Here is a 14,204-nt window from a genome sequence, read left to right as displayed (position 1 = left end):
CAAGCCCAGAGGCTCGAGAGCTACTCGTTATCGGCTCAGGTAAAAGCTCGAACGCGGCGAGCTTTAACGAGCCCGAGCTCAAGCCTAAAATAGAACTCGTTTCTTTATCGAGCCTGAAATACAAAGCTCATTAAGGCTCGTGAGCCTAAATGAGCCAAAACACTATCTTATTTTTTATATATAATATAATAATAATGATAATGATGATGGTGATGATAATGATAACATTGGCGGGCCGAGCTTGGCTTGTTCAAGCGATATTGAAGCAAGATTGAGCCGAGCTTTTAGCTCGTTTGAGGTTGTTCCCAAAATAGCTTGAGTCGTTCTCGAGCTTTGGGTTTTACTCGCAACCCGAGCTCGAGCTCAAATAAGTAGGCTCGAACCAAGCCGAGCTCAAGCTTCATAAAAACATGACGACCTGAGCTCGAGCCCAGTCTAGCTCGGGCTTGGCCCGGCTTGTTTACACCCCTAGGAGCACCCCTTACACCCTTAGGTGGTGTTTGTTTTTCTAAAAAAGATCTGCTCAGCCTCTTTTGTCTACGCCGCGCAGACCATGCGCAAACATCAATTTGCAGACTGTTTGTTTTTCCGAAAACGTTTAATTAAAAAACGTTAAAAAAACAAACAATCTTCTTCTTGGAGACTGCAAAGGTTTGTTTCACATCTTCTTTTACAATGATCCACAACATTTTACCTCTTAAAAAACAAATAACACCTTAGTTTGTTATTTATGTGTTAAAGAGTAAACTTGTTAGTTATTAATTTTAAGAAATATCAAAATATATAACAAAATTTAGTTATGAACCAAAACAAAAAAACTAGATAAAGTTGCATACAAATTAAAAAATTTAGATCTACACTCAAAACCCGAAATATTTCGGTCACCAACTCAATACAATGAAAGAACGTCTAATGACCTAAGTTAATCTGGTAAAAAGTTTCAATACTCGACCTGACAATGAATCTTGATTGACATACAAAACACCGAATATTTTTTGATACCCATAAAAAATTCCCGGTCCACCATCAAAATTTTATACGCTTTTGTCACCTAAGTTTGTTCTTTATAGTTCCCTCCACATAAATTGAAAGGACGGTGTAAATTACACGTATCCATGTTTTTCTTTTCTCCGTCGGAATAGCAGGACAGGTCCCGGTACCCCCATCCACCGGTTTGTACCTCTCTTCCTATCTCGATTCGATAATTCTCCCACTCGCTCCGGGTCGGTTTTTGATTTTCTCTGGTCTTCTTTTCTGTCGGCATCTCCTCAACCCTCACTTCCCGCAGTGGTTCCTGGATTAATTTGGGGCTTAGCGGGTCTGATATTGGTCGCGGCTATCTGAGAATAGTTCAGCTAGATCGATTCGAATCCCATTAACACCCGTAAGGTCGAGGAGCTACTGATTCATTTGTCTATTTCGAGGGGCACAGGAGTTTGCATACGGGCTGTGATTCCTTCTTTGCATAAGCACACTTAATATGGAGTCTGGCAGGCAACATTACAATGGCTGGGATCATGCAGACTCACAAGAAGATGAATGGCGCGAGGCAAGGTACAAAGGTAAACGTCTAGTTAATGGTGAAAAGAAACAAAGAAGGCCCCAAACGAAAGAGACGACGTTCTACATCGGCAACCTACCGGACGACTGCTCCAGTTTCCTACTATGGGATGTTTTCAAAGATTTTGGTTTGATGACGGATGCTTACGTCCCTAGGAAGAAAGACAAAAGAGGTAACACTTTCGGATTCTTAAGATTTGAAGAAGTCAGGGACGCTCACAACATGGCAGGGTACTTGAGCACAGCATCTATTGACCACAAAAAGTTGTTTGTGAAACCGGCGAAATTCGGCAAGCATGAAGAAAAGAATTACAAAAAACACCACCCATGCAATCAGGTGCATACGAATAAACATACTCATAGGGTTGATGTCGATAATAGGAAGGGTAATAACAACGCTAAACATCCGGATCATGGAAACGTCAACAGATCCTATGCTGAGGTTGTTACAGGAATAAGACATGCCAGTGAGCCAGAGAACTCTATGAACATCTCAGTGGTGGAAAGTGAAATATCGAAAAGATGGAGAAGCAACTCTTTAGTGGCTGAAGTAAAAAACCCTTTTGATCTCAAAAGTCTAAAACAACTATTAGATGAAGATGGTTTGCAGGGGTTCATAATCAGATACATGGGTGGTCTAAGAGTGTTACTAACTTTTCCAATTCAAAATGATGCTCGGGATTTCCTAATACACAAGAAAGAAAACTGGGAAAAGTGGTTCAAAAGTATTCATGAGTGGGACGGCAGGCATATACCATTTCAACGACTAGCGAAATTATCTATCAGAGGGGTACCGATACAATTCTGGGGTCCGTCCATTTTTAATCAAATTGGAGGTTTAATTGGTACGGTAGTAATGCCGTCTGCTGCCAGTGACGAAGATCTGGACCTGTCAGTTAGTTCCATTGGTATTATCACTAATAATGTGGCCAGGGTGAATAGTAAGCTGACGATCGCATGGCATGGGCTTCCACACGACATCTTGATCACGGAAGATATTGATGCGGGAATTCCGTTTGCTCCGGTCTATTCCGGTGAACCGGAGAATATGGAAGGTGAAAAGTTCATCCATGTCCATTCAGGCTCTACCGCATGCCCAGCGGAAGGTGAGGTGTCTACATCGAGAAACGATGACCTCGGAAAGGAGGTAAGTAATCGAAAAGTTGGGAATAAACCGAATTCATCAGCAATGAATATGGCGGCTACCATTAACAGCTCTAGCAAATCCCGAGGCAATAGTAACGGTTCCAAAGGATGTGCCTCGTCAGCCTCAAATCCAAAAAATGCACAACTGGGCCCCTATGACACACCCCCTCCTCCTCCACCACGAAATAAGTCTGTTGATATTTGGGCCAAGGATTCAGCTTTGGGCCTAAATAATTTATTTGATGAAGCTGTTTTAGATACACCATGTGAGGAGCCCAATGATGCGGCCCCCCCCCACCCAGGCCAACCAACTTGATAACCAAGAGCTAGAAGCATCCCCTGACCCTTTCAATCTCAGAGAACTGTTACACCAGGTTAAAACAAAAAACCTCACCATAGATCTGAATAATCCCCCAAATCAAAATGCAGCTATTCCTCAACAATCATCATCACAGTCGACTCGTTTGGGCAATCAAAGGAAAGGGAAGTTTAGGTTTCCCTCGATGAAGATGAAAGACACTTTGTGGGTTCAAAAAATTGGTGAGGGATCGAAACATAGAAACAAAGCATCGGAATCCAAACTGGATGAAGAACACTCAGTTTCGGAAAATTCGGAGCAAAGTAGTGGTACCAATGAGATCGATCAGGAGGCGACTCGTACTAAAGAAATTGGGGAACTTCTGGGTTTCACGCTAAATGGAAGAGAGGATGAAATCAGGAAGCAAGTTATTACCGAACAGGAGTCAAACCTTCCCCAATGAATTTTCTCACAGCAAACATCAGAGGGGCCGGTGACCCCTTGAAGGCGGAGCACATAAAAGAACTGAAAAAGAAAAATAGTATTAATTTTATTGCCATTCAGGAAACGCAGCTCATTGACTCCTCAAAAATTCAGGTAAACACTTTCTGGGGCAATTCGGTCTTTGAGTCTGACTTTGTGAACGCATCGGGGAGGTCGGGGGGTTTGTTGAACATTTGGGATCCATTGTTATTTGTCCGCAAAGCATCGGTTTCAGGAAGATTTTATTTGGCCACACTGGGAGAACTAAAAAATGGGGATGGGGAGTTAAACGTGATAAACATTTATGCTCCGCATGATAACAATCTTAAAAAAGAGTTGTGGGTGGAATTACTCAATCTAATGAATCTATATAGCGGCTCGTGGATCCTGTTGGGAGATTTTAATTGCGTACGAGAACCAAGTGAAAGGAAAAACTCGAAATTTAATTCCCAAGCTGCTGACTCCTTCAACCATTTTATTCGTTCAGCAGCCCTATCGGAATATACTATGATTGGATGTTCTTTCACTCATCGCTCGGATGATGGCAAACGGTTAAGCAAAATCGACAGGATACTGGTATGTCAATCCTTCCTCTCTAAATGGTCATCAGCTGTCCTTTATGGTTTGCCAAGGTATAGGTCAGATCATCGACCGTTACTCTTAAAATGTGCTAAGATAACACCCGGGAACCCGCCGTTTCGGTTCTACAATTCATGGTTAAATGAAGACGGGCTGATTGATATCGTAACAAAAGCATATTCGGAAGTTCATCAAATACACCCACCGGATAAGCTAGTAAGTCATCGATTGAAAGCCGTAAAAGGGGCTTTGAAGATGTGGTGTAAAGAAAAAAAGGCCCGGGACGGTAAAATCATTAAAGACCTTGGAAAAAAAATTGAGGACTTAGATACCAAAGCTGAATCGGCATTCTTGACTGAAGAGGAAGTTTCAAATAGGGAGTTATGGGTAAAAACTCTATCGGAAATAGAAGACAATAATCTGGAGGATTTGAAACAAAGGGCAAAAATCAAATGGTTGACTGATGGAGATGAAAACTCCTCTTTTTTCCACGGAATTATTAAAAGTCATCATAAGCATAACAGGATCAATGGTCTAAACTTCGACAACATATGGGTCTCGGAACCGGATTCTCTCAAAGAGGAAATTAAAACTTACTTCGAGAAGCTCTTCAAGGAAGACAATTTCAACAGGCCGAATTTTATCAATAGTGGTTTCAAGTTCCTTTCACCGGATCAATCAGCCATGCTAGTGAAGAGATTCTCCAGAGAAGAGATCAAAGAGGCGATTTGGGATTGTGGTGGAGACAAGGCGCCGGGGCCAGACGGTTTCAGCTTCGGGTTTATCAAACGTTTCTGGAACATTTTGGAAGTGGATTTCATCAAACTCCTAGATCATTTCTACGTTAATGGAAAGTTAAGCCGGGGGTGCAACTCGAGCTTCATTACTCTTGTGCCTAAATCATCCAATCCTCAGCTCATTAAGGAATTTCGTCCGATTAATCTTATTGGCTGCATCTCTAAGGTTATCTCGAAGGTGTTGGCTAAAAGACTTAAGCAAGTGATTGATTCTTTGGTGAGTGGTACGCAAACTGCGTATATTGAAGGTAGGAGTATACTTGATGGGCCTCTAACAATTAATGAGCTTATCTCATGGAGTAAAAAATCAAAAAACAAGGCGATGTTGTTCAAAGTCGATTTTGAGAAGGCCTTTGATTCGGTGAGTTGGAATTTTCTGGATTCTATTATGTCACAAATGAGGTTCCCGGCGTTATGGAGAAAATGGATAATGGGTATCTTGTCTTCCGCGAGGTCCTCGGTACTAGTCAATGGCACCCCTACACTAGAGTTCAAAATTGAGCGGGGTGTAAGACAGGGAGATCCATTATCTCCTCTACTCTTCATTCTTGCTATGGAGGCGTTACACGTGGCTACGGTCTCGGCAATTGAGGGTGGGATATTCAAAGGGTGTAGTTTACCAGGCAATGGTCCTATCATCTCCCATCTTATATACGCGGATGACGTGTTATTTGTGGGTGATTGGTCGGAATCAAACATCAAAAATCTCTCAAGATTATTGAGGTGTTTTAACCTCTCTTCGGGCCTAAAGGTAAATTTTAATAAAAGCCAACTATTCGGCATTGGTGTAAATATGGAAGAGGTTGCACAAAAAGCATCCATTCTTAACTGCAAGACGGGATCGTTGCCTTTTGTTTACCTTGGTCTTCCGGTTGGCTCGAACATGGGGCGAATCAAAAACTGGAAACCGGTAATCGATAGGTTTGAGGAAAAACTTAGTTTATGGAAAGCTCGTACACTCTCTTTCGGTGGTAGAGTCACTCTCATTGAAGCGGTTCTAGGTAACCTCCCCACGTACTATCTCTCACTCTTTGGTGCACCGATTCAAGTATTGAAGCATCTCGAAAGGATTAGGCGTAAATTCTTGTGGGGGGGTTGTACGGAAAAAAATAAAGTTAGTTGGGTTCCATGGTATAAAGTGGTTGCACCTAAAACCGATGGGGGATTGGGAATTGGTAGTTTGGCCTCAATAAATAAAGCATTGATGATTAAGTGGGCTGTGCGTTTCAAGAATGAGCCGGACTCGTTGTGGGCGAGAGTAATTGATGCCATTCATGGAGGGGGTAGATGTTTATCATATATCCCATTGAAAAACTCCACTGGTGGCGTATGGAAGGGTATAATCAATATGGGCCGCATGTCTCAAAATCAGTTAATAAATGTAAAAGAAAGGCTCACTCCGATTATAGGCAATGGTGAAAAGACTCTTTTCTGGCTAGATAACTGGATAGGGGGCGGTCCACTAAGTACGAGATACCCGGAGATCTTTGCACTAGAATCCAACAAAAGATGCATGGTTTCGGAACGATACGTCTCTTCTCAAAATGTAACCGAATGGAAATGGGGCAGCGACAATGCACTCACAGCTGAGGTGCATCTAAGGCAATGGGCTGAATGTACTAATGAGCTCGATAGGGTAACCATTCATTGTAAACCGGATACATGGCTGTGGAAATCGGGTTCAAGGGTGGAAGATTTTGTGGTGAGTTCGGTTAGGAAGGAGCTCGATAAAATCGACACCATTAAGGAAACCAAAGTTCTAAGATGGTTACATTGGATTCCAAAGAAGGTCAATTGCTTTATGTGGCGTGTAGTGCTGGACAGAATTGCAACAAGGGACGCACTTCAGGTTCGTCATATTCAGCTACCATCCACAAACTGTGTCCTATGCAACAACACGAGGGAATCGGCAGACCATCTCTTGTTAACATGTGAGACGACCCAGCTGGTATGGACTACGATCTTCCAATGGCTGAAAATACCGTTGCCAAACTATATCTTGAGTGTAGTACAATTGCTGGAAATAATTCACTCACAGGCATGCTCAAAAAACAAAAAGAAGGCTGCATATGCAGTAGTAGCGGCCACATGTTGGTGCATTTGGTTAATGAGAAACGATGTGATCTTCAAGGTAAAACCATTCTCCATGTCAAAACTAATAGGGGATATCAAGGCTACTTCGCACTCATGGATAAAACATCGAGCTGGGCTATCGGAGATCAATTGGGAGAAATGGAGGAGTTTTAGTGTGTAATTGGTTTCATGTACTAAATTTCTGTTCTTTTTTTCATGTCTGTACTGTTTTTCTTGAGCATCTTGCTTGAGTTTTAATATAACCGCCTTTTTCAAAAAAAAAAAAAAAAATCAAAATTTTATACTTTTCAAAATATAAAAGTTTACAAATGAAAATCGTTTCTTTACTAAAGATGGAATTTAATTAAACAATTAAAAGCACCCCGCGTAATAATTCAATCTCCAACAATTAAACGCACCCTTTCTTTCTCTCTCTCTTCCTTTATCTTATTCCATTTCTTTAATGTCTGTGCCAAGAACATCGCTCAGATTGTAAGACGCGCTTTTTCTACTTCTTCAGACGCTTAAAGCTGAAACCTTTGTGAGTTCATTCATCTTTCTTCATACCCTTTTGATTCTGTTAACAAATTCATCAGCTTTTTCATTAAAGATGATACCCTTTTGTTGATTTTAGTCAATTTTCATATGGGTTTGTGCTGATTGATTGGTTGATTGTTGGATCTTGATGATCGTTATGGTTTATTTAATGGTCTTACTTGTAGCTGTTTCATAAATCATAAGGGTTTTTTTTTTTTTTTTTTTTGTGTGTAATTAGGGATTAGATCTGTTAAAATGAAGAGAACAGAACTTTGTGTGTCTTTTTCAAATTAAAACATAAGTTTTTATTAGATTTTATGAAATTTATACTATGGATTTGATCATGTTTGGTGATATATTTTCTTTAATTTTTTTTTTGAAAATGTATGAAATAAAAAAAAAACACCATTTTTTGTAGGGATTAATGGTTTCTGGATTTTTTTTTTTTTTTTTTGCATCATAATGTGTTGTTTTAAATGTTTGAATATTACAAACTACTAAAAATGATTACTAATTCTTAGTTAGTAATTACTAAGAAGACTAGTCAATATTTAATAAGTATATTTTGCCTATTATTATTTTAGGTGTAGTTTGCTACCAAAAGATTAAGAACATGGATGAAAAAGTCTATAACTTTTACTCTATGCTGTTAATCTATACTATGGCTTTTTAGACTCTCATTTTCAAATTGGATTTGCTATTCAAAAGGGGGTAGCGGCGCAGCTTGTTGCTTGTTTACCTGCCATTGTTATGTAATTTTCCTATGGTATAATTTGTTTAGAAATATAAAAGTATATATTTATTCTTTGTGTTCGAGTTAGGGGTGTTACTGGAAGCAGCCTCTCTATTCCTACAGGGTAGAGGTAAGGCTATCTACATCTACCCTTCTCAGACCCTACCTTAGCTTTGCTATTGATGGGATTTACTGAGTATGATGATGATTTATTCTTTGTGTATACATACTATGGTGTTTTTATGATCTTTCTAGCAAAAGCAGGTATTGTTTCAGGATGTGTCTTGATGTTGTGTTTAAGTCATATATGTGTGTTTGGATTGTTGAATATGAGTTATAGGCAAGTGATCATTAAGGATGGAAATAATTTATACAAGGTTAAGCTTTTGCTTTTCAGTCATGTGAATGTGATTTTGGTAGGAGTTTTCATGAAACCGAAATACATGACAATATGACATGGTTTTGATCTTCATTTACTATTTAGTATTTATTTACTCTTTTTTGTTCTTTTGGATTTATATTTTCTAATCATGGATCTAATTAATCTTGCAAGAGTTTTGCGGGAGAGTTACGCTTTCTAATATTGTTCAACGGGTCTAGTTGGCTTATTTTTTCTTGGAATTTTCCGTGCAATCATCGTTATTTTGTGTACGGTTTAAAAGGAAATCACCTTAGGTTTTTTTGCTATATTTAGTAGAATAGTAACCATTATTAATTTTCTATGTCTGTTATATATTTTCTATTTTCTTATTATTGCGCTTCTTTTCTCTTGGGCGTGCTCTTTTTTGCATTTCGACTGAGCGGTTGGCTATCTCATTGCGCCTTGCGCCTAGGCGAGTACGGTACGCGACATGTGTTCATCTTTAGGGAATGTTAGGAAGTGTGTTTCAGAAGTTAAATATAATATATTATGTACCATTAAATGATCTCAATTGAATCATTATGTGCATGAAATACTGCTTGGAAGTGTTCTTGCTGCTTAAAATTGTATGCTTGTTTTATTTTCATGTTTTTAACATGTTTATTACTAATTATAAGTTGGTGATTGTTTCAGGTAAGTATCTGATTGCCATTTGTTGGTAAAAAAAATTAGAGAAAAATCGTTTGAATTTTGAGTAAGTGCATACACAGCGACAAGAAATGTCGATGTTTGATGAAATGGGCTTCTGTGGAAGCTTTGATTTTCTATCTGCTCCTTCGTTTGATACCGAGGGTGCAACTGAAGAAGCACTCGTGGACGAGGATTACAACGACAGTGATGATGACGTGGATATTGACGAGCTGGAGCGGAGGATGTGGCGTGACAAAATGCGTTTAAGACGACTTAAAGAGCAGTTAAAGTATAAAGAAGGTACGTGTGATAACGGAAAACCGAAACAATCTCAAGAACAAGCGAGGCGAAAAAAGATGTCTCGTGCACAAGACGGGATCTTGAAATACATGCTTAAAATGATGGAAGTTTGTAAAGCTCAAGGGTTTGTTTACGGAATCATTCCTGAAAAGGGTAAGCCCGTGAGTGGAGCTTCGGATAATCTCCGGGAATGGTGGAAAGAAAAAGTGAGGTTTGACCGAAACGGACCTGCAGCGATTTCAAAATACTGTGCGGATCACTCGGTTGTTGGGGAACACGAGAGTCTGACACCGGTGTCGACCCCTCACACGTTACAAGAGCTTCAAGACACGACACTTGGCTCGCTTTTGTCGGCTTTGATGCAGCATTGTGACCCTCCGCAACGCCGGTTTCCGTTGGAAAAGGGTGTTGCACCGCCGTGGTGGCCTAGCGGAGATGAGGATTGGTGGGTGGAATCGGGGATGCCGAGAGAACAAGGCCCGCCACCGTATAAGAAACCGCATGATCTGAAAAAGGCATGGAAGGTGAATGTTTTAACCGCTGTTATTAAGCACATGTCGCCTAATATTGATAAGATTCGGAAGCTTGTTAGGCAGTCAAAGTGCTTACAGGACAAGATGACAGCTAAAGAAAGCGCCACGTGGCTTGCGGTTATTAACCAAGAGGAAGCACTTTGCCGGATTATGTATCCCGACAGCTGCCCTCCAGCCACCGGTGGCGGTGGTGCTTCTTATCTTATCAATGATGCAAATGATTATGATGTTGAAGGTGCGTTTGATGAGCCGATTTTCGAGTTGGAAGACTGCAAGCCACAAAATCTTTATGGGTCAGGCGTAGTGGGACCGGTTCCTCTTGTTAAAGTCAAAGGGGAGCTTGTTGACTCTATGAAGCCTGAGAGTTTTATGATGAAAAGAAAACAACCATCCAGTGATCACCACTACCAGCCGCCAGTTATGATGGAACCAAAGATGTACGCTTGCGAGTATCCTCAATGCCCGTATAGCGATGCTCGTGTCGGGTTTCATGATAGATCTGCAAGAAACAACCACCAGATGAACTGTGCTTACCGCCCTAATGCTAATCCTCGTGGCGGAACCGTGAACTTTCAGACGAACAGTCTTGAGACAGCACCTGTGTTTGGTATGCAGTCGTTCGGTCAAACTCAGCTCACTACATCTCTACCACCTTCGAACCACACCGCACCACCACCACCACAGTCGTATAACGGCACTTGTGGCGGTGACATTGCGGAACTTGGACTGCCCGAAGATGGCCAAAGAATGATTTCTGATCTCATGTCGTTCTACGATGCGAATCTCCAAGAAACAAACAAAAGCTTCAACACTGGGAATGTTGATCCGATCCAACTCGATGACAGTTTCTTTGGACTTGAGTTCGACAACTGCAAAACGCCATGTGAGTCTGGTTTTGACTCCGGCGGCAACCTGAATGTAAATGACAATAATAGCCTGGACTTCAGATTTGGTGCGCAGTCGGTGTGGTACATGTGAAGATGAATGTAGGATGTGAAGGAGTGAAAGTTCATCCGTAACTTTTAATAATGAATATGGTACTACATTATTAATTATGGCTTGTTTGTACGATAAAACACTTGAAGGATGTTATATGCTATGTATGTGTGGATGTTCATAAGTGGGTGGTATGCATTGTGTGACAAAACATGTTTCTTTTTTGGTTGGGGGTGATGAGTTATTTTGGTCATCAATTTGCAGTTTTTATCACCTAAGCACATATGAGGTATTCAACGTCACATTTGCTATATAAAACTTCTTAAACCACCATATCCAACAAAAGTTGGTTAATATCAACATACATTAAACTATGAAACAGTGGCGTCTCTGAGAATTCACATACCCTGTTCGAGCTCGAAAAATGGGCCCATATGCTTTAACGATAAACAACCTAATTGCAAAAATGACAAAAATTTAGTATTGGATTGGGCCCAATAAACCTATTATTAAGTTAGGTAAATTATAAAAAATACAAATCTTTTGATAATGGGTCTCTATATTGGATTTGTTATGTGTGTACAATTTTTGTTTTTCAATAACATATATATATCGAATTTTTTTAAAAAAAATCCCGTGCCCCTCGAAAAAACGGGCCTTGTGCGGAAGTCCTCCCCGCACACCTAAAGAGCCGCCCATGCTATGAAACCTCCCAAACGATCAGTTGGTTAATATATAAAACTTCTTAAACCACCTTTTAGGTATTTATTTTTATATTTGCTATATTTTATTTTTTTAAATTACTTATTTAAAATAAAATAAGGTTAATGGCGTGCCAATAGACAATAGTTGCATATCGGTGACAAACCTAACGTTGTGTTCCCAAGTTTAGTTTAACGAGGGAAGTGAAAGGAGCTGGGGAGGAAGTAGGGATTCATGCGTATCTTCTTCCTTACAAATTTGAGAGACATAAGGTTATTAATTTGAAATTTTACAAATTGCCCTCAACCTACTATTTAAAATTAACTTTAAAAATAATTGTAAAATTGTTCACTTTATATATAACTAGAATTAAGCTCCCCTCGCATTGCGGCGGGGACGTAAAACTATGTCAAATAGCACTAATACCACACCACCGCCAGCGACTACTAACACTGAGTCATCCAGGACCCACGCGTTGCGACAAACTTATCAAACGAAAAAAAAAAATAAACGTAAAAACATTTAACCACACGTGCACGTTGTGTCGTGTTAACTCGCATAATTTTGAACGAAACAAAAAAACATTGAACCACTCACGCACGTTGTGCCGTGTTAACTTGCAAAATTTAGAACGAAACGTAAAACGGAAATTTACGAAAGATGAAAAGTATAGGGGACCAAAGTTGAAGGTAAAAATGTTAGTGATTTTAAATTGAAAATAACAAAAAGTTTTGAGTGAGAAGTGAAAAGAAATCTATGTGTGTTAAAATTGCAAAATTTAAAAAAGCTTTTGGGTTAAAGTTAAAAAGCCAAAGTTTATTATTTTTTAAAAACCCCAAAGCAAAAGGTATAACACTCTATGCATAAAATTGTTACTTATGTATAGTTATTTATTTATTTTTTTTTTAAAAACCCCAAAGCAAAAATGCTACTTATTTATAGTTATATAATATAATTAGGAAACTAAAAGTTGGTAAAAGGAGGAAAACATGAACCAATGGATGAACCTAAGAGAAAAATGAATTGTGCTTTAGTTAATTGTAACAAAGCTATAATAACTTGTACAAAATTGAATAGTAGAATTGACTCACAAAAACTTTTTGTGAATTAATAGAGGGGAAATTGTAAAACTGTAATTTTTTTTTCTCTTCCCTTTGACTCGGGAACATATAAAATCTTTAATTTCTATTCATTTCGTCAAACTCTGAAACACGAAAATAAAGAGTAGATTATTGTTTTGGTCTCTGTGGTTTAGCCAGTTTAACCCTTTCAGCCCAAAAACAAATATTTTAACATATCAAACCCCGATGTTGCATTTTATTACAGTTTTGGACCCTAACACTAACTTTGTTACTTTTTTGCATTTAAGTGTAAGGGTAATTAGATACTTACTTATATACCTTAGGGTTGTTTTTGATAATTACAAAGTTCTTTTAATATTTAGAGTAAATTACAAGTTTTGTCCTTTACGTTTACATCAAATTGCAGACGTTGTCCTTTTGGCCAAAAGTTTACAGGCGGTGTCCTTAACCTTTCAAAATTTTGCACGTTTTGTCCTTTAGGCCAAACCTAGTTAGAAATCTCAGTTAATTCTTGTCATGTGCAATGCACATGAGGTACAATGATCTTTTTCCCACTCAACCCTTTCTATTCTCCAATTTATAACCCTCACTCCCTTTCCTCCAACCTAGTTGTGTACTTGTGTGTGTTCTGTAGAGAGAGAAATGGGGTAAAGAGAAACAATGATGATGGTTTAGGGTTGTAAAGATTGTAAACGGCGATGGGTTACACAGTGATGATTACCGGCAGGACCGGGTGTATCTGTAAATGCATCTTTCGTATACCGATACTGTTCTCTTGCGTTATTTCTTGATATTTTAGGCTTTGACCTAAACATGTAGTCAAACTTTTGTTCTTGCAGATATGGGATACAGCTGGACAAGAAAGATTTCAGAGCCTTGGAGTTGCTTTCTACCGAGGTGCAGATTGTTGTGTTCTTGTGTATGATGTGAATATGCAAAAGTCATTCGATAATCTCAACAACTGGAGGGAAGAATTCCTTATTCAGTTACACTGACAAAAAATTCGCAGATCAAATTCAAATGTATTGAGTGTAAGACCCAGCAATTTGTTTCATGAACTGATTGCCAAAAAAATGTTGTAGGCTAGCCCTTCGGATCCGGAAAATTTCCTGTTTGTTGTTCTGGGTAACAAAGTTGACGTTGATGGTGGCGATGAAAAATTGCCGATGATGTGTTATGCGATTTCGACGATATTGTCCGACCTCCGATGGCCGGAAAGAGTGAAGTCGGAGAAAAGGGACTGGTGAACAACAATTGTGGGGCCATCGGAAAGAGTGGAGGTTGGAGAAAAGGGACTGAGGTTATAAATGGGGAAATAGAAAGGGTTGAGAGAGAAAAAGACCATTGTACCCTTATGTGTCTTGCACATAACAAGAATTAACTGAGATTTGTAA

The 14,204-nt window shown here is 39.3% G+C and overlaps 1 protein-coding gene across 1 annotated transcript; it reads left to right on the top strand.

Annotated features, from left to right (window-relative positions):
- The first annotated feature begins 7,321 nt into the window (after positions 1-7,321).
- LOC110878612 (protein ETHYLENE INSENSITIVE 3) lies at positions 7,322-11,250 on the top strand. The gene is made up of 2 exons (XM_022126946.2): positions 7,322-7,477; positions 9,261-11,250. Exon 2 carries the CDS (start codon positions 9,347-9,349, stop codon positions 11,066-11,068), a length of 1,722 nt encoding a protein of 573 aa, XP_021982638.1. The 5' UTR covers positions 7,322-7,477; positions 9,261-9,346; the 3' UTR covers positions 11,069-11,250.
- The last annotated feature ends 2,954 nt before the right edge of the window (positions 11,251-14,204 follow it).

Source organism: Helianthus annuus, chromosome 9 (assembly GCF_002127325.2).
Source record: "Helianthus annuus cultivar XRQ/B chromosome 9, HanXRQr2.0-SUNRISE, whole genome shotgun sequence".
Lineage (NCBI taxonomy): Eukaryota > Viridiplantae > Streptophyta > Magnoliopsida > Asterales > Asteraceae > Helianthus > Helianthus annuus.
This window is presented reverse-complemented; position numbering and strand designations above follow the sequence as displayed.